This window comes from Apodemus sylvaticus, chromosome 15 (genome assembly GCF_947179515.1).
Source record: "Apodemus sylvaticus chromosome 15, mApoSyl1.1, whole genome shotgun sequence".
In the NCBI taxonomy this organism is placed as follows: Eukaryota; Metazoa; Chordata; class Mammalia; order Rodentia; family Muridae; genus Apodemus; species Apodemus sylvaticus.
In genome coordinates this window covers 25,869,508-25,890,475 of record NC_067486.1, presented here as the reverse complement: position 1 = coordinate 25,890,475, position 20,968 = coordinate 25,869,508, and the positions used below count along the sequence as shown (strand labels likewise).

Here is a 20,968-nt window from a genome sequence, read left to right as displayed (position 1 = left end):
ATCCAAGATGATTACGAACTATATTTTTATTGCAATTAAAAAAAAATCAAAGGACCACCCATATACTGTTTTTCTCAATGGCAAATATTTTCAGAATCCATTCTCAGAAAAAGTACAATGGTCTAGTTGTCTTAACAACTAAAACAGGTCATAAAATTTTAGGGTATAGTTTAAGTTATACCTTGAGATCTTGATATCTTGAATATTAGCATTCACTCTAACATACAGACTTAATTTCTACTCCGGTGGTCCACAAGCTTTTGGATATGTTATGAAAAGAAAATGAAAGACACTATGAGTACTTGCCCAGTAGCATTTTAAAAACTATAATAATATCTCTATTTGGAAGTAATCCATTTCAGTACTCAGCATACCCACTTGGAGTATTTCTCCCAAGGAAGAGAAATACTTTACTACAGGTGACGTTGGCTGGGTTGCACTTTATGGTTCTCAGTAAAAGTTGGTCTGAGTTGTCTTTGCTAAGTGCTTCTTTAAATTGTTAGTTTCATATGTATGATATGTATACACACATGATTGTCCACATGTATGTGGGTAGGTGTGCTCACCCATGCTTGTGCATCTGGAGACAAGAGGTTGTTGTCAGGTGTTTATTCAGAGGTCACTGTTTGGACTGGACTGGCTGGCCTCGAAGGGCCGGAAATGTGCCAGTCTCTGCCCTTCCTTATCTTGGCATTGGGATGACAGGGGCTCGCGCAGGATACTGTAGTTTCTTCAGTGATGGTGACCAGAACACAGGTGCAGGCCTGTACAGTAAGCATTTCACTAATTAAGTGGACTTCCCTTTTCATTTTTTAGTTTGTCTTCTTTTGTTTTTGGAAATGTTTGATAGAAACTGTCCCAGGATCTTCTGAGAACTGTACAAATTAAAAGTTATTTGGAGTTTTAAGTATAAACTGAAGCTGGGGACTCTGCTCCTTCTACAACATTTTTGCCAAAAGAAGAAGGAGGATGGATGCTCCTGGAATTAGTAAGACAACTGCTGCTGCGGAAAGATGTGGCAAGGAAGATGATGACATCAAACAGAGCTGCTCATGCCACTTCCAACATTTCAAGTCCATGTGTTTATGTAATAGGTTATTTTTTCTCAATGTGGTACCATGCTAAATGAATAAAATATAGATATTATCTTATCTTCTTTCTATAAAGGCAAAAACCAGTTAAGGAATTTATCCAAGTCTAAGTAGCTAACCAGTACAAGATTTAAACCCCAGTCTCCAATTTAGTTACTTTCTGAACGCATAGGGTAGTTAACAAGTTTTACTTTAAGCTATTCTCTCCCAATTCTAATTTCCTTTACTATTATTTTCCTTAATTAAGTGGCTCATATTCTTTAATCAATTTGTTTGGGTGGTTTATGAGAATAGATCTCACCATGTGGTCACATCTAGCCTCAAATTCAATATGCATTTTCCTTTACTACCTAACCATTGGGATTATGGCCACTGCCTCTGGCTTTAATGTTATCCTTGCAAATATTTTCTAAGACCACTGACTTTATTTCATAGTTCTATGTAAGCAAATGCCAGACCACCGGATCGATGGATGAGACAAAATCACATTTGGGCCTTTAGGATGTGCACACAATGTTGTTTCACATCTTGCAGAAGGAAACCTCTTGCTGTTGGCACCTTTAGTAGACATTTTTGCTAAAGGGAAAATAGAAAGGTAGGAATTCTGAACAAACTCCTACCTTCTCGTCTCTGTAGCCATTGCCAGGGTGAGGTCCCAGCTGAGGCTGAGCCTGCAGTGAGGAACCCCTTGGCATCTCCTCACTGTGTTATTAAAAGAGGTGTGGCATGGGGGAGGGGGGCTCAGAATTATTTCTAAAATTCAACTTATACTGTTAATCTCTTTTCTCATTTTGAGGGAAAAACCATTTGGTTTTGATGATTAAGGGTTAGCACCCAAACAGTATGTATTCTTTCCTGGAATTTCATTTTGTCTCTGCCTCGACGATCATTATAGGCAATAGTTCTGTCAGGGCATTCAGCTAATTCTGGGGATTATAATAAACTTTGGTTATAAGAGATTCTCTCTCTCTTTTTCTTAATCTTTCTAAGTCATCTTTTGAAAGCTTATAACCAAAGGACAGTGGAGGAAATGGAGAAAATGCCCTGCCCTGTCCACCCTGTGATTCTGTTGAAACGTTTCCCTTATATTCCTTCACAGTGTGTCATTTCTGCTGAGTGGGCTTTTGTTTTGTAACACCGGTTCTGCCGTGGTGTATATTTCCACAACACTGAGTGGACTTGGGGAATGGGGGGTTACTCCTACCTTCGAGGGCAGTCTTTAGTTGATTGGTTTAGTTATTTTCATGTTTTATGAGACAAGACCATAGGGCGTGGTCAAGTCTAGTTCCAAACTCTGAATGCCTTTTCTTCTGTGGCCTGTATTTAGTGAGCAGTGAATAAGTGGTGCTTTCTTGTTTTTAGCAAACATCTCCTGGTAGGAAGAACCTCTGACAGGAAAATTATTGGATTTGTGATGAAGGGGCGTGTGCTTGTAATTAGAGATAATTTTCCTTAAAATGTAGTCAAAGCTTAGGCAAAAAAAAAAAAAAAGAGCTCCCCCAAATAAAACCCCCAAAACAAAACAACCCCCCCACAAAACTTAAGGAGTGAGCTTTCTCCAAAAATATAAAATGTTTTACAAACAAAAGCTTGTAGTCAAGGTACTAGTAATGACCCAGCCTTAGACAAATGATACCAATATTGTTGGTCTCTCAATTACTTACTGGATTTGTTGTGATGCTAGCAACTTTATAAGCATTTTTGTTCTTTGATAATGCTTCAACAGGAGAATTTAATTAGTACAAGCTTCCTGATTTTTACCAATCAAAAATATTAAAGAGAAATTTGGGTTTAAGCAAGAACTTCATAAAATTCCTAGTTTTCTTTCAGCCTACTGAGAAACAAACTTGAAACTATAAATAAACGCTTATGAAAAAGAGAGAGAAACCATAAAATTATGTAACAAACCGGAATAGAATATTAGTATGACCCATGTCTCTGGAGTGGTTGCTGGTTTGTGTTTCTCTAAGTAATGTCTCAGTAGGTGGGGAGAACGTTCCCATCCCGCTAGGAGCTTGGCTTCATCGTAAATCTCATGTGACTTTGATGTATTTCCCTGAAATACTTAGCACTTACGTGTATGTCTCTTTCCAGCTGTGGTTGGGTAAATATTTAGATATTTCAGTCACTCTTGTTTATATTTTATCTTCCAACTGGGCCGTCCTTGAAGGAATTCTGCCCAGCTCCTTTCTGTGTTGCTGATCTTGCTGAATTCAGTGGTGTTACATCCCCAGGGAGCCACCGATGTTCTTCTTGAGGGCAGTGGACAGTAACATCCTAAAGTCCTTCTTAAAGGCCAGTTACGGAACAACAGGATCATCTCTAGTTCTTGCTAATGTGCCATTCCGTCTGTCCCCTTTATTTTATTTTCTTTTTAACTATTGAGTTACTATACAGAGTGTGGGTTTTGTCAACTATTCTATACACCTTTATCTTTTTATACAAAACATGTACAAATTAGCATAACTACAATGGTGGCTGGCAGGCGACTTGAGGACATTTTATGAATGTAGAAAAGTTCTATCGTGTGGAAGGTCTGCGCATGCCATGGCGGGCCAGAGGTGGCACTTGCTGTTGGTCCTTGCTCCCATGAGACAGTTTTTTCTTCTTTTTCTTCTTCTTTTTAATGAAATATTTTCTTTATTTACATTTCAAATGTTATCCCCTTTCCTGGTTTTCCCTCCAAAAACCCCCTATACTGGGGCATTGAGCCTTCACAGGACCAAGGGCCTCTCCTCCCTTTGATGTCCATCAAGGCTACATATCTGCTACTGGAGCCATGGGTCCCTCCATGTGTACTCTTTGGTTGGTGGTTTAGTCCCTGGGAACTCTGGGGGTACTGGTTGGTTCATATTGTTTTCTTCCTATGGGGCTGTGAACCCCTTCACCTCCTTGGGTTCTTTCTCTAGCGTCTCTATTGGGGACCCTGTGCTCAGTCCAGTGGTTGGCTGAAAGCATCCCCCTCTGTGTCTGTCAGGCACTGGCAGAACCTCTCAGGAGACAGCTATATCAGGCTCCTGTCAGCAAGTACTTGTTTAAGAAGGAAGACCAAAGTGTGGATACTTAAGTCTTTCTTAGGAGGGGGAACAAAATACCCATGGGAGGAGATACAGAGACAAAGTGTGGAACAGAGACTGAAGGGAAGGCCCTCCAAAGACTGCCCCACCTGGGATCTATCACCAAACCCAGACACTATTGTAGCTTCTCTTTTTCCCTCTGGTCATGCATGACTGTATGCCAATGAGCTTCCAGATAAGGGCCCGTCTCCTCACTTTCATCTTGGAACACTGACATTACACATGTGTACCTCTCTACCCAACTTTATTTAACCCTGATGATTTGAACTCAGGCCCTTGTGTTTCCCACATAAGCACTTTGCCCCTGGGTTCTCTCCCCGGCTCAGTTATCATTTCTTACCTGAGGTTGCCACAGGGTAGCCCAGGCTATTCTGGAATAACTGGTCTTCCTTCCTCAGCCCTCTGAATGCTGGGATTACCTGCATCACTACACTGCTCAGCTATGAAAATAGCTTCACTTATACCCATAGTTGTTTACAAGCTGAAACCCTCACAATCTGATAACTAATAATGTAAGCATGCTTAGCAATTCTTATGAATGTGTATTTAGGCAAAAAGATAGAGGTCAAGGAAAACATTGAGTATGAAGAAGTCTTTATTAAGTTGATACAGTTTACTGGCAAATATTCATTTAATGGAGAAAGAAAGACAAAAAGGCCATCAGACTTGACAGCTTGTGAATATTTTTGTCACCAACATCTTAGAAGTAAGACTTCACAATGGAGGATTTCAGTGTTGAAAACTCGTGGGACAGCCCATATTTATATATGGACTATCTGGTAACAGTAAGAGTTTTGCATTTGCCTAGGACAAAAACTTAGTACTGTCACCTCCCAACTGAATGACGTGTGAGGCTTGGGACAGTGTGTTGACGTCACATTTAATAACACCCACTTCAGAAAGATGCTGTTATTAACAATTGGTGGGAGATGAATAACACTAGATCATTCTCAGTTCCATTCTTTCCTCCTTATATTTGATCACAAAAAATCATTTACTATAGTTTTAATGAAGATGGTGACTGGTGTTCATGGTTTTTATCACCCACGGTAATCCGTTAAGTATATGAGTCAGATATTGCTAAGTCCCTTTTCTGAGCGTCATTATAAAGAATTAAAACACTTCTGTGTTCTGTTTCTGTGTGATTTCCAAAGTTCTTGGTTCAAGTTCTACTTGTCAGAGCCCCTTTCTTTTCTCTTCATATCACTGATACTTAACTGTGTACTTTTTCTATTCAAATGTATTCATCAGAAACAAAATTTGGTAGAACCTCCTGTTGGAAAGAAAAGGAAAGATTTCAATATCTAAATAAGCTTTGGAAATGGCGCGAGTCGCATGCATTTTTCTGGCAGATCGGAATGAACCTCAGTTAAGACTAGACCCTGAGAACCTCAGCTATTTTTCCTTTAATATGAGAGATGTTATTAACAATGTGGGGAAAGTGTGTTCCGTCGAGAATTGAAAAATTAGTCATTCATAATACAGAAAGCATTTTTATGGCTGGAGCTTTTACTGAAGGCTGCTGTGCAAACATGGTGGTGAAAACTTGGGTCTGAGTTCTTTATTCCCCACGGTCCTGCTGGCTGTGGTCCAGCCCTGGCGAACTGAAGTTCAGTTGGAGACACTCCCCAGCATCAGTGCTCTAGTGTGGAGCCTGGGCCGTCTCCAGCTTCGGCAATTGGCCGTGACTTCCTCTACACCTTCCCCCCCAGACAGTTTTATTCTTTCCCAGGATGTTTGCCCCAGCTTTTTTCTAGGCAACGGCTCTAGCTGAGATTTTGATTCTCAGGTTAAAGATGGAGACACAGCTGCCAAGTCGTCATCTCTCTCTGGGTTTTCTAAAACAACCAACAATGTTGTTTTGGGCTATGTTAGGGGCTTCATCCAACCCCGTTTGTTTTTTCTCAATGTTCACTGAAACTATACTCCAGCCATCCGTGGTACAGTGGGTTCCATGTCTCTGCTCTGCCTCTCCTATGTCCTGAGTGTCCTTCTTCACCGTCCTCCATATTGCCAGTGAGGAACCGCTGTGGATTGTTTGACTCCCAATCTCTGGTGTGTCCCTGCTGTCCTTTCTGCCACTGTCTAAGTACAGGTCCAAAGAGTCTTCATTTGAAGGTTCAGACATATGGTATCTAATCTCCCAATTTGGCCTGCTTTTGTTAACTTTACTCAACCAAATTCTTTAAAGCTGACTTTAAAAGCTTCTTTTTTTTTCATGATTTTTCCAGCTGAGGAGATGACTCGGTGGGAGGTGTGGCTTCCAGTGGGAACGTGGGTTCCTGTGTTTGATGTGTACCATGAACATAAAAAAAAAAAAATAATCCTGCAGAAACACAGGCCTATAGCACCATCACTGCCCTGCCTGCGGGGACAGCAGTGTCCCTGTAACTCACTGTCTAGGCAGTATAGTTAATCAGGGAACGGAAGGTTCAGTGAGAGATCTAGTCTTAGTAAATGCTGTGCTATAGAGGATGATACTCAGTATTTACCTCTGGCCTCCAAGTATGAACACACACACACACACCACCACCATCACCACCACCACCAACAATAACAACAACGATGACAATGACTTTGTAGAACTCTGACTTGATGATCCAAGCCTCGTCTCTCATCTCACTCCCCCCACCTTTCGACTTTCCATTATTTCTTTAATTTTCCTTCAGGTTTGTGCTTCTCAATTTCTGTCAGTGTTCACTACCTCCTAACCTAGCAGCAGCTCCCTTACGGATTCTGTGTAGCTGTGTCCTGAGTGGATTCCTTTCCTCTTTGGCTCATTCTTAGGGATCGTCTTAAGATCCCTAAGGCTCCGGACCCTTCCCTCAGTGGCTGGCTTTGTCTTCAGAGGCGTTTCTTTATGTTCTCCTAGCTGCATTTGTAGCCTTATTTCCTATCTCAGGTAGACTTTCCTAATTTGAAATCTCTTTAAGTGTGCACCACCTCACATTATCTGATCATCGTCAGTCTCTGCCTTTCATAATTACAGCCATTTTAACGCCTAATGATACACTGACGTCCATAGCCCTGCTAATTATCACTAAACCGAAAGCCAACCTGAATTCCATTGTCTTCAGTAGAGACAGTGTAAGCATTAGGAGGGTTTCTAAATTCTTTTCTTTCATCTTGCTGGCTAATTTCTCCCCCTTTTTGTGTCTGCCACCATTTAAAGGATGTATAGCGTGCTGGGTACCATGTTCTCAACTAACGTGGTTTCTCTGTTGTTCTGAAGATGGAGCTCTTCTCTCTGTCTGTCTGTCTGTCTGACTGTCTCTGTCAACCCTACCACACCTCTGTGTATGTGCAAATGCGAGTTCCCATGCCTGTGTCTGGGAAAGCCAGAAGCATATGTTGTCTGCTTTCCCATACCACCCTTCCAGGTTTTAGTAGTTTGGGTAGACAGCCTGACCAACAAGGTCCTCTCCCCATCAATCTGACTGCTATCCTGTTCTCCATCCTGGATATGTGTCCCCGTGCCTGGATTTTACCTGTAGATACAAGCTCAGACCTTCGCCCTTGCACTGTGAGCTCTCTACCAACTGAGCCGTCTCCTCAGTTCAGCTTATGAAACTTAGTCACTGAGATTGTTAATTTTTCACATAGTCATTTCCCTCTGAAAGAGTATCATTACAGTACTTATCAATAACACATATTACAAATAAGCTTCACAGGCCATGCAGAGTCTACTGTGGCCGAATACAGTTCACACTGTATTTTAAAAGGCAAAGCCTTATATTTTCCCAAACAGTTGCTGCATGTTTTGCTTGTTTGTTTGGAAATGTGGTTTATTGTATTCCAGTTGGGCCTCAAACTAACAATATAGTCAAGAAGGAACTTGGACCGTCGATCCTCCTGCTTCCAAGCGTTGGGTGCAGACATCTGTTACTGTACCCAAATCTAGAGTCTGTGATTCCTTCAAACTCCCTCTTTCCAGTTAGATCGTTCCCTGTAGACATTTATTCATTTTCTTCAGCGTGCCTACATTGCAAACATGGGTTTGTGGAATACTCTAGTATGCTCAGTGCTTTGCCCTCAGGAGCAGACAACTGTTGAGTTACTGAGGAAGCCCACAGGCCTCACACACTTGTCGGGAAGAGAAAACCATTGGTCGTATTAGATGAATAAAATTCAGTGTTAGTCTGATGACTCTTAGTGAGGATGTTTGCATAGTGCTGTTTAGGTTTATAGAAGTTAGTGGGAAGATTTAGGGAGAGTGGAGACTTGAAAGAAGCCGGGGCATTGAGGGGTGTGGTTTATCTGGAGCTGTGTGTGTGTGTGTGTGTGTGTGTGTGTGTGTGGCAGGCATTTGCTGGGACAGAAGGGAGCACAGTGTGGTTGTGGCACAAACAGAAGGAATTGGAAGGCGTGAGCAGGCTGTGTGGAGTGCTGGGCTGGGGGGCAAAAAGGTCTTGAGAGCAAAGGAGTTCAAAACCTTCTGACTGCTTCTCAGTGGACTATGAGAGGGCTTTCCTAAAGCTCTGCAGAAGGGATAACGGCTGGGTTAGGATGGCAGGGGTGTCGAGACGGGGTCCAGCACGGTGACAATGCCGCAGCAGCAAACAGCATGCCTGGTGGCAGGGGCATGCAGACCAATAGCTTTAAATTGCAGGCATGACGAAGATAGAGCCTACTCAAAACAGCCGAGGGCATCTAGTCTCCAGTGACATATTTCCTCTAGCAAGACGGTGCCATGGCAACCTCTCCACACAGCATCACCAGCTGGGGACCAAGTACCAGAGCCCACATTCTCATTTATACAACAACAAACATGGTCCCTGCTTTTGAGGTTTAGTTTTATTGCAAAATAAATAAATAAATAAATAAATAAATAAATAAAGTATAGCCACAGGGTGCATTTAAATGATACATTTAAGAACTACCTTGGTAGCCGGACAGTGGTGGTGTACACCTTTAATCCCAGCACTTGGGAGGCAGAGGCAGGCAGATTTCTGAGTTCAAGGCCAGCCTGGTCTACAGAGTGAGTTCCAGGACAGCTGGAGCTACACAGAGAAATCCTATCTCGAAAAACCAAAAAAAAAAAAAAAAAAAAAAAAAGAAGAAGAAGAAGAAGAAGAAAAAGAAAAAAAAAGAAAAGAAAAGAAAAGAAAAGAAAAGAACTACCTTGGTAAAATGGGCCTCTGAGGCCCATAACACAGCATACACCAAGAAATCTTCCTTCTCCTTTGCCAGTATTTAAACTCACTATTTTTTAAAATTTCCCTTGAAAAATACATATATACACATATATGAATATACACAGATGTATATAATCCTTTATAACTTAATACATTTTGAGTCTATAGTAAGTGTTCTTTTTATAGCCAAAGCACACTATTGTGGGGCTGGAGAGACGGCACAGAGGTTCAAAGCACTTGTTGCCCAAGCAGAGGACTTGGGTTTGGTTCCTAGCACCCACGTGGCAGTTCACAACCGCCTGTCACTCTTGTTCCAGGAGATCTACTCCCTTCTTCTGGCCTCTGTGAGCACCAGGCAAGGACATGGTCTGCATACATGCTTGCAAACGCTTCTCTACATCAAGTAAATATAAATCTTTTAAAACAACCCACTGTTGCGTTGACTTTTAAAAAGTCGGAACAGTATATAACATGTTGTATATTGCTTTAAAATAAAATGCCACCAGTCCAAAAGAGTTCTTTTTCTTTGGGTAGAAATATGCATTAGTATACAGAAAATGTTTATTAGACAGTCACCTTGTGCTGGATAAATGGGGGATTCTGGGAATGCACACAATTGCCGGCATTATTCTAGGACCTCTTCAGCAGGTGTCACCCCTCTGTGAAGACAGGAAATGCGTTAGCTTTATTTCCTGTTGCTGTCATAAACCACGACGACGACAAAAGGTTAAAGGTCTTATTTGCCACCCAATTCCGGGTTCCAGTCGGTCAAGGCAGATAGGAACGGATACAGGAACTTGCAGCAAGGTAGTTGTGTTACATCCCTAGTCGAGAACAGGAAGCCATGGATTAATAATGCACGGGTGCTTGTCCCCGCTCACTTTTCCAGTTCTCTCTTTTTAAACATTCTTCTCTCTTCTCTCGTATTTAATGTTCTCACCGCTGTTCCCACTTCCCGCTCTTCTTCTCCTTGCCACGCCTCTTACACACGATCCACTTCTCTTCCGGTTCCCTTCAGAACAGAGCAGGCCTCCCAGGGATACCAGCCAAACAAGTTGCACTAAGTCCCACTCTGATATAATATAAAATCTCTGGTCCAGGAACTCGTGCGACCAACAATAGGCAGCTTCCTATCCTCATTCGTGAATGAGCTCCACCTCATTCATGTAATAAAGATAATTCCCCCCCCCCCCTGCAGATCTGCTCAATGGGCCAACCTGATCTACAGTCCATCATTGAGCGTCCCTTCTTGGGTGAGCCTTGATTCCATCCAGTCGACAACTGAAACTAGACATCACTCGTAGCATGAGGTATTAAAAGGACATCTCCATTCCAGACAATGTTTAAATAGCTTTAACGCCCCTGCTTCTGAAGCGAGAGAACCTTTAAACCGTGTTCAGGTGACATAGCAAATGTTTTGTTCCGCTCTCCTTCCCCAGGCTCCCGTCTTCGTCAGGAGGATTTCCCACCACGCATTGTTGAACACCCTTCAGACCTTATCGTCTCCAAAGGAGAACCCGCCACTCTGAACTGTAAGGCTGAAGGCCGCCCCACCCCGACTATAGAATGGTACAAAGGCGGGGAAAGAGTGGAGACGGACAAGGACGACCCTCGCTCGCACAGGATGCTGCTGCCAAGTGGATCTTTATTTTTCCTACGCATAGTCCATGGACGGAAGAGCAGGCCCGACGAAGGGGTCTACATCTGTGTAGCCAGGAATTACCTTGGAGAGGCGGTGAGCCACAATGCATCGCTGGAGGTAGCAAGTAAGTAACAGGAGCTCTGTTTTCCAGGGGAAATTGCATGGTGGGATCCTGGGTGCTGGCAGCGGCAGTCAGAAATGGCGCGCGTGCTACAGACTTTGCAGGACGATAGTCTAGTTGTGTGTGGATAGAACCTCTTGTGCCACTTTTCCTCATCCTATTTGGGTATTCAATGTGAGGCGCATTACACAGAGATACAGAACTGATTTTCTGTTGAGGTTTTTTTTTTGTTTTTTTTTTTTGTTGTTGTTTTTTTTTAATTTTTTTTCCATTGAGGCCTTTGGATTCTCCTCTGTGATTGGATGAATCTCAGAAGAAAGTTTGAGCTTTGAACTTCTATCATTGTTGAGACTAGACTACAGGGACTAAATGTACTTCTTTATTATGCTGTGGCTAGGTATGGTGGCCATAGACTCGTGTGTTTGAATAAACCTATGAGGGCGTGGAACATGGTGGTTTGAGTTTGCCTAACCCAGGGAGTGGCACTATTTGGAGGCGTGGCCTTGTTTGAGGTGTGCGGCTTGGAGTAGGTGAGACACTGTGGGCTTGGACTTTAAAACCCTTATCCTAGCTTCCTGGAAGGCAGTTTTGTGCTACCTTTGGACGAAGATGTAGAACTCTCAGGGGTTAGGGTTAGGGTTAGGGTTAGGGTGCTATACCTGTCTGGATGCTGCCATGATCCCACTTTGATGATAATAGACTGAACCTCTGAACCTGTAAGCCAGCCCCAAATAAATGTTGTCCTTATAGGAGTTGTCTTGGTCATGGTGTCTGCTCACAGCTATAAAACCAACCATAACTAAGACATCCTCCATTGTTTGTTCTAGCTGTGTTGAATGAATAAAATTTGTAAGTAAGACAGAATGCTGTGCCAGACATGGTATTTGGATGTTTCCTACCTGGTGACCCAGCAGAGCCTGGGGAGAGACAGGTGTATGGTATTCTGATACCTTTGTTTCCTCCCTGCTTATTTCTATGTATATCCAATGTAGCGCTTTTGAAATGATCTCAGATGGGATTTGCTGAATGATTAAATTGCTATATTAGTATTGCAGATCGTCATTGTGTTTGCATATGAATCTGACTTCTCTTCCTTCCTATCCCCATTCAGAAGGGAGCTAAAACGTCCCCCCCCCCCTCCGCTGGAGCTAACATAGAAACAGCTCCAAAGATAGTAAATGGTTTGGAACCACACCCATACTAAAATTTATGTTACTCAAGTTGAGATAGACTGCCCAAAATAACTGATATTAAGGGAAAATAGAAAATATAAATAAATCATATAAAAATAACCACTTTAGACTATGTCAAAACTTGCCATTCACATTAAGAAATTTTTTTTTTATTCTTGTTTTCGTTTTGAGTCACGGTGTTGCCGTGTCTTGCCTGCTGCCTTTCAGCTTTCAAGTGTCTGCCTCAACCTCCTCAAAGCTGGGCTTATAGACCTTGCTATACACACACCCATTTCAGATTATAAAAGTGGTTACATGAAACCTGCTTCTTCTTTAAATTAATAAACAATAAACTTAATACAGTTCCTTTTGTACTGCCTTGACTCAAAGTGGGGGTCTCACAACTAAATTCCCAAGAGTCATGGAGGCCTTGATCACAACGTTTTGATTCAAGCCTGACTTTAAACAGAATATAATAAAAATGCTTAAATGTCTTCTTGTTTATAAACATGGATACATGTTTTGACAGTTATCATTCCTCACACCTCTGTAATTTTTAATCATTTTTTAATGAAATAATCATTCTTTTTGAGGTAATAGTAAGGTAGGTAAAAATCCAAAAATAAATGCAGGGGATGAGAAAAGCTAGTAAAGAAGGTGTACGTTGTTTCCTAATTGAGTTAAAAACAAAAAAACCCTGAACAAATGAAAATAAAGAGAGACCCCGAAAAAAACAAAACCGAAAACCAAGCTAAACAATGAATGCGAAACCAAAGGTAGTGACATATGTGCAAACAGAATTAGCAAGACCAATCTATGCTGCCCCCACCTCCCAATCCCCCACCCTCACTCCCCCCCCCCCCACTCCATCCTCCCCTTCACCCCTCCCCACTCCACCCTGCCCACCCATGCGCATTCTCCTCTGCTCCATTTTTGTTCATGTCAGTATTTAGGGAGGTAGTTAGAGACCTGATCTGATCAACTTGTGCCCTCCAGACCTTCCTTTACAAAACAACCTCCAGCGTCACCCCCTGATTGTCAGGACACCCTGCATGAATTGGCTTTTAGAAAGTTTCTCTTTTGATTGGCTTCTGTGCATGCATTTTAAAGATAATATTAGTTTCCAGTTAAGTTTTCTATCTAAGTTAGACATACCATCACCTTGAGAGTGTGGGTAAAGATGGTCATGGAAATCAAAACCAAATTCCCAAACCAAGCCATAAATTCCTTAAGTTTAATTCACAGATTTTACCCCTGTGCACCAAATAAAAAGGGGTATTATAATTTACTGAATGTAAGAGATGTAATAAATGCTGTAAGGTAATACTTAAAGAGAGAAATGTATATTTTACGCTTTTTAAGTTTAGTAAGGTATTAATGGCAGTTTGATATTTTGCGTCCTCTTTAAGGATAATAATTTTTTCCACATGCCGACTACCAGATAGACCAGCACCATTTGTTGAAGATGCTTTTATTTTCCCACTGTATGGTTTTGGCTTCTTTGGCAAAGATCAAGTGCCCATAGGTGTGTGGGTTTATTTCTGGGTCTTCAGTTCTATTCCATTGATCTACCTGCCTGCCTCTGTACCAATACCAGGCAGTTTTTTTTTTTTTAAATTTAATCACTATTGCTCTATAGTCTAGTTTAAGGTTAGGGATAGAGATTCCCCCAGAAGTTCTTTTATTGTTGAGAATTGTTTTTGCTCTCCTGGGTTTTTTGTTTTTTCATATGAAGTTGAGAACTGCTCTTTCTATCTCTGTAAATAATTGAGCTGGAATTTTGATGGGAATTCATTGAATCCATACATTGCTTTTGGTTAGATGGCCATTTTTACTATATTAATCCTACCAATCCATGAGCCTGGGAGATCTTGTCTTTAGAGGTCTTCTTGGATTTCTTTCTTCAGAGACTGTTTCACTTGTTTGTGACTATTGTGAAGGGTGTTGTTTCCCTCTTTTCTTTCTCAGCCAATTTTGCATTTGTATAAAGGAAGAATTGTTGGAGTTAATTTTATACCCAGCCACTTTGCTGAAGTTGTTATTAGCTGTAGAAGTTCTCCAGTAGAATTTTTGGGGTCTCCTGTTAAAAGGAAATGCAGGGCAAAATGGAGCAGAGACTGAAAGAAATGGATCCCAGTGGATGGCCCAACTTGGGATCCCTTCCATGCACCCACAACAGATCCTGACACTATTGCTGGGGGTCATATTGTGTGTGCAGACAGGAGTCTGGCATGGCTTTCTTTTCAGAGGCTCTACCAGCAACTGATTGAGACAGCCAACCATTGGATTGAGGTCAGGGACTAATATGGAAGAGTTAGAGGAAGGACCGAAGGAGCTGAGTGGGATTGCAACCCCATAGGAAGAACAGCAGTGTTAACTAACCCAAAACCCTCAGAGCTTCCAGAGACTGAGCCACAAACCAAGGAACATAAATGGGCGGGTTCGTGGCCCCAGGCACATGTGTGGCACAGGACTGACTTTCATAACTTCAGTGGGAGAGGATTCACTTAATTGTGTGGAAACCTGATGTTCCAGGGAAGAGAGATGCTGGTGAGGGAGAGGATGGGGTGCTTGGGTAGATGGAGGAGCACTCTATCCACCAGAAGAGGTGGGGGCAGGGGGATGGGGCGAAGAACTGGGGGGGGGACCAGGAAGGGGGACAACTTTTCAAATGTAAATAAATAAAATAATTTTATAAATCTTTTAAAAGAGAAAAGCTATTGTGTGTTTGGACTATTTAGAAACTATTATTTAGTAAAAATCTTCTTTTAGCACACTGCAAATCAACCTGTAGATATCTTACTGTTTAACTCATTTATTTTTTAACAATTAGTATTCCTTATATCCCATTTCCTGATTAAGTTATAAAACCCAGATCAGCCCTTTTGTTTATCACATCATCGATCAACTCGGTTGATGGTAAGGGCAGATGCCAGCCATATTAGCTACATGAAAACCTGGGAATACTGTTAACGTTTGTTTTGTTTTGTTTTCCTGGAATATTCTATTGCTCTCTGTTTCCCTACATGTTTCCTTAGATTAGGCACCGTGAGTATAATAAGAGCTGTTCTTACACTCACTCCCCAAGGCCCAGACAGGAAGCCAGAGATTGCATCCAATTTCACAGAGATGCTGTGGCCTCAGTCATAGCATTAACCAAAGTGTCTTGAGGCAGTGTGGGTCTCACAGAGCAGTTGTTGGTAATGCCTTCAAAAACATTTTATCTGTGTTTTGCTTGTGTTTCAACCAAGTCTTACAGCTGTAACAACAACTGGAGTTCGTGGTTCCTAATATTTGCCAATCCCTTAACCTTAAGAGAAATATAGAATGCTTGTTAAGCTTTCATTTCTATGTAGAAATAATAATATTCTTGTCTACTGTACATTTAATATTTTTGTGAGAAATATTGTAACTATAAAATAGCAGGAATGGTTAGTTATCTTTAGGAATTTCTTGTTTCATTGTCATCTGTATTAAAACAGTAAGCAGGAGAGATGATAGCTATAGGCCTACGCTTGTCCTGTAGTAAAAAATTGCTTGCCCCTTTCTTAAATAAAACTTACTTGTGATGCATTTATACTTATTGTATATAATTATAGGATCTGAAAATTGTAACAAGAAATGCTGAGTAGTGCCTATTTCTAGTATTCATGCCAGGAAGTTTGGAAACTTTGGCTTTGCCAAAGAAAGGAAACTTTAGTATTGGATGTATTTTCCTAAATTGTTTTGCAATTATTATTTTTTGAAGAGCAGGAATAGCATATAGTTGATAGACCTGAATCAGATCTTATACTCTGCAAGATATTATTGTTTTTATAATGTATGGAATCTCCTATGTGTCTTAGTTTCAACTCCGCTGTCAAAAATGGTCTTCTTGCCAGCCATGTTTTCTAATTTGTGATGAATTATACTACTAAATATAGTTTAAGATATGTTTTAGCAAAGTGCTTATTGATCAGTGCTCCTACACTCAAATTTATATCGTGCCCAGTACAAATGGGTAGTGCAATCTTTGATACAAGTTTTATTTAGGAAGTGCTTTGATCTTGGATAATTGCTCTCACTTTTAAGAAAAATTATTTTGAACCTTGCCCCTTATGGTTCTCATTGTAGAACATGGCTCTCAATGTCATCTGCGAAGCAGGGAACAGTCAGCATATGGCTATTTGCTTCCTATTTAAGCTGTGTTCTCCTGAGGAAGAAACATTCCCTTAGGACAAGGCAGACATCTGCTCACGATCTTAGCAGCAAAACCAGAGGAGTATTCTATTGCTTAGAAAATAACCATTGTATGAATTAATCAAAGGTAGTCTTTTTATTAACTGCATTTCTAAAAACCTGACTTTGAGGTAAAATGCGTGTCAAAGGCATATTTTCAACTCCTCTTAACACTTGATTATTTTTGATAGCATTAGTAAATAGTGCTTCCCAAAATAATGTAGACCCACAACTATCTAATTTTTCTTCATTTAAGTAAAATGAGAAGGCAAGATGAAGCAAGTTTTCTTATGTGGGAAATAGGCAAAAACATTAGCTAACAGAATAATATGTTTGCAAAACATATGCATGGACAATGAAAATGTTCCTCCTAGGAGTTCAAATGATTCTGGTAAAATGGAATGGAAAAAATGCTACTTATATTTTATTTGTTTATTTTAAGACAGGGTCTCACTGTAGCTCTGGCTGTCTTGGAACTTACTCTGTAGACCAAGCTGGCCTCAAACTCAGAGATCCACCTGCCTCTGCCTCCCAAGTGCAGTGATTAAAGGCATGTGCTGTACCGGCTATAAAATAAGAACTTATAAACATTTCTTTGAGAAGTGTCTCTGTATCATCAGGAGGAAATAATGTATTCAGTTCATACAGCAGATGGAGGGAAACAGAATCTCAGGTCCTTCCATTCAATCTTGGAAAGCTTCTAAAAAACACATATACATTTTTTACATTTTTGATCGATGTGCTTTTAGGAGTCCCTGTGAGATAGGAAGGTAGTCAGATGGCAGGAAAGAGAGTCAGATGGCAGTGACTATGCACTCACTTATGCAGAGTGTGAGCATTAATGGCTGTTTCAGTTGGAAAGGCCTGAGTTTACCAAGCATTTCATTTTAACTAGTGTTAATCATCATGTTATGGTCTATTCTTGAGTGAAGACTACTCTCGGGCAACACAGTATAGGCTCAAATACAGAGTGGACTCCTTGGCTTATAAAAACTCTATTGTTTTCATTTCATATATTAATAACTTCCAGAAATAGCTTTGGTTCAGGGTATGTTACAGTTTGTCTTCATTGCCAATCATAAGTTAGAGAAGATAATTTAAAAAATCTTAAGGTAAACAAACAAACAAACACAAACCTTCTAAAATTCTATATTAAATTCTTGTTAATTAAAAGTAATATACATATATTATATTTGAGAGGTCTCTGAGTATTTTATAGAACACTCTTTGCACAGTTTTTACTTCTTTATTTTGTGAACACTGGGGCATGCCACAGTGAGCACTTGATAGGGCTGGATCGCTCCAGCCATGTGGGCCCTGGCTATGCATGTAGCTCAGGCCATCAGGTGTGGCAACAGGAATCTTGATTCCCTGAACCATCTCTGTTTTGAATTGCATAGATACAAGGTTGTTTAATCTTGAAATTTTATACCAAGAGTTTTCTGGAGTTGAAACTTTAGCAAACAGACTTGCAATATGTTTAGAATAGTCATATCATCAGTTACTCTATATAGCACCATATTTATGATTGTGATCTGTCAAATTCACTCCATTTCCTTGTATCTTTCATTCTTTAGATTACCTTTTTTGTTTTTTTAGAGTACATTCGGGTAACACCCTCCCACTGAACTATAACCAAAGCCCACAGTCCTTTCATACACGACTACAGCATTGGTCAAATGTATTAGAACAGGTGGGACGTGTCCAAAGATGGCATGGGCAAGGTAGGTTTCTGGATTGAATGTTAGAAAGCTGCCCTCTACTGCATGTTAGTCCACTTGGGGCAGAGCCGATCATTACAGCCATCCTGGGTGATGGCGACTAGCTCTATCATGAGTCTCAAGGACCACTCCCTTCATTTTCTTAAAAATGGAATGATAGTTGTACAGGCTGAGAAGATATGAAGCCCCTGGAGGTTTCCAGAGAATCAATTCCACATTTACTTATTAATAAGAAATTCTTGGTAGACTCTCATTGTACCAACGGCACTGTCTTTAAGAACTAGTAAGGTGTTATTTATATGTTTGTGTGGGTATCTTCTTTTGGGTTTGTTAGAAGAAGATTACTCTCTTGCTTTTTCTAGGGTGTAGTTTCCCTCCTTGTGTTGGCATTTTCAATCTATTATCCTTTGTAAGCCTGGATTTGTGGACAGATAGTGTGTAAAATTGGTTTTATCATGGAATATCTTGGTTTCTCCATCTATAGTAATTGAGAGTTTCTCTGGGTATAGTAGTCTCGGCTGGCATTTGTGTTCTCTTAGAGTCTGCATGAGCTCCGCCCAGGATCTTCTAGCTTTCATGGTCTCTGGTGAGAAGTCTGGTGTGATTCTGATAGGTCTGCCTTTATAAGTTACTTGTCCTTCTTCCCTTACTGCTTTTAATATTCTTTCTTTGTTTAGTGAATTTGGTGTTTTGATTATTATGTGCTGGGAGGATTTTCTGTTCTGGTCCAGTCTGTTTGGAGTTCTGAAGGCTTCTTGTATGTTCATTGGCATCTCTTTAGGTTAAGGAAGTTTTCTTCCATAATTTTGTTGAAGATATTCACTGGTCCTTTAAGTTGGAAATCTTTGCTCTCGTCTATACCTATAATCCTTAGGTTTGGTCTTCTCATTGTGTCCTGGAATTCCTGGATGTTTTAGGTTACCAGCTTTATGCATTTTGCATTTTTTTTTTGACTGTTGAGTCAATGTTTTCTATGGTATCTTCAGCACCTGAGGTTCTTTCGTCTATCTCTTGTATTCTGTTGTTGATGCTTGTATCTATGACTCCTGAATTCCTTCCAAGGTTTTCTATCTCCAGAGTTGTCTCACTTTGTGATTTCTTTATTGTTTCTACTTCCACTTTTAGATCCTGGATGGTTTTGTTCAGTTCCTTCACCTGACTGTGCTTTCCTGTAATTCTTTAAGGGATTTTTGTGTTTCTTCTTTAAGGGCTTCTGCCTGTTGACCCATGATCTCCTGTATTCCTTTAAGTTATTTTTGTGTTTCCTCTTTAAGGGCTTTTACCTGTTGACCGATGTTCTCCTGTATTTCTTTCAGGGAGCTATTTAAGTCTTTCTTGAAGCCCTTAGCAGCATCATGAGATACAATTATAAATCCAACTCTTGCTTCTCCGGAGTGTTGGGGTATCCAGGACTTGCTGTGGTGGGAGAACTGGGTTCTGATGTTGCCATATGGCTTTGGTTTCTGTTGGTAGGGTTCTTGTGCTTGCCTTCCATCTGGTTATCTCTGGTGTTGGTATTGTTGTCTCTGGCTGGAGCTTGTTCCTCCTGTGGGCCTGTAAGCCTGTGTCTTTACTCCTCTGAGCTCAGAAGTGAAAGCTCTGCTGGGAGATCTCTCTCTCCTGGTGGGCTGTGCACGGAAGGCTGTGGAGTCTTGACGTAATAATGGTAGGCATAAAACTATTCCTAAGTTGATTGAAAGTAGAATTATAAACATTTTCAGATAAACTTGAAGATTTACATGAAAATATTTCTGATAAAGTTGAAGAATTATATAGAAAAACATGTTAAAATTAAAGATTATCATGGAAATTATACAGATAAAGTGATAGGCATAAAGATAATTCTAAATTGATTGAAGGTGGAATTATAAACATTTTCAGGCAAAATTGTAGATTTACATGGAAAATATTTCTTGTAAAATTCAAGAAATATATAGAAAAACATGTTAAAATTGACTATTTTATGGAAAATTTTACATATAAAATGGTAGATATAAAAACTTTCTAAATTAATTGAAGGTGGAATTAGAAACATTTGTGATAAAAAAGATTTACATTGAAAACATTTCTGATAAAATAGAAGAAATATATAGAAAGACATTAAAATTGAAGATTATTATGAAAAATAATGCAGATAAAATGGAAGACATAAAACATTACTAAATTAATTAAAAGGGGAATTACAAACATTTTCTGAAAATATTAAATATTCACATGAGAAATATTTCTGTTAGTCTATGTCTTTTTATTGGGGAGTTGAGTCCATTGTTGTTACGAGATATTAAGGAAAAGTGATTGTCGCTTCCTGTAAAGTTTTCCATGATAATCTTCAATTCTAACATGTTTAAAATTTTTAACACCTGAATTTTTTCTACAATTTTATCAGAAATATTGTCCATGTAAATCTTCATTTCTATCATAAAATGTTTCTATTTCATATTTCAATTAATTTAGCAGTGTTTTACATGTCTAACACTTTACTCTTGAATTTTCCATGAAAATTGTCAATTTTAACGTGTTTTTCTATGTATCTCTTGTATTTTACCTGAAATATTTTCCATGTAAATCTTTAATTTTATTATAAAGTGTTTTTACTTCCCTTTTCAATTAAAAAAAAAAAGCTAGTAAGACAGAAGGTAGATCCTGTTTTCTCTCGAAACTTATAGGATAGCTTCTGTTTCTCTCTCTCTCTCTCTCTAAGTCCCTGTCATTTACTGATGATTTAAATGCCAGAACTCATTCTTTCGTGTTTAGGCTGACTTGAGATCATTTAAAACATTTCTTTCAGGAC

At 40.0% G+C, this 20,968-nt stretch overlaps 1 protein-coding gene across 4 annotated transcripts in view; it reads left to right on the top strand.

Moving 5' to 3' along the window:
* Positions 1–20,968, top strand: part of Robo1 (roundabout guidance receptor 1) — a 399,556-nt gene that overhangs the window by 60,485 nt on the left and 318,103 nt on the right. For all 4 annotated transcript variants that reach the window (XM_052158079.1, XM_052158077.1, XM_052158080.1 and 1 more), the window contains exon 2: positions 10,743–11,069. In XM_052158079.1, the coding sequence (XP_052014039.1) occupies positions 10,743–11,069 (327 nt within the window). The remainder of the gene's footprint in view (positions 1–10,742; positions 11,070–20,968) is intronic.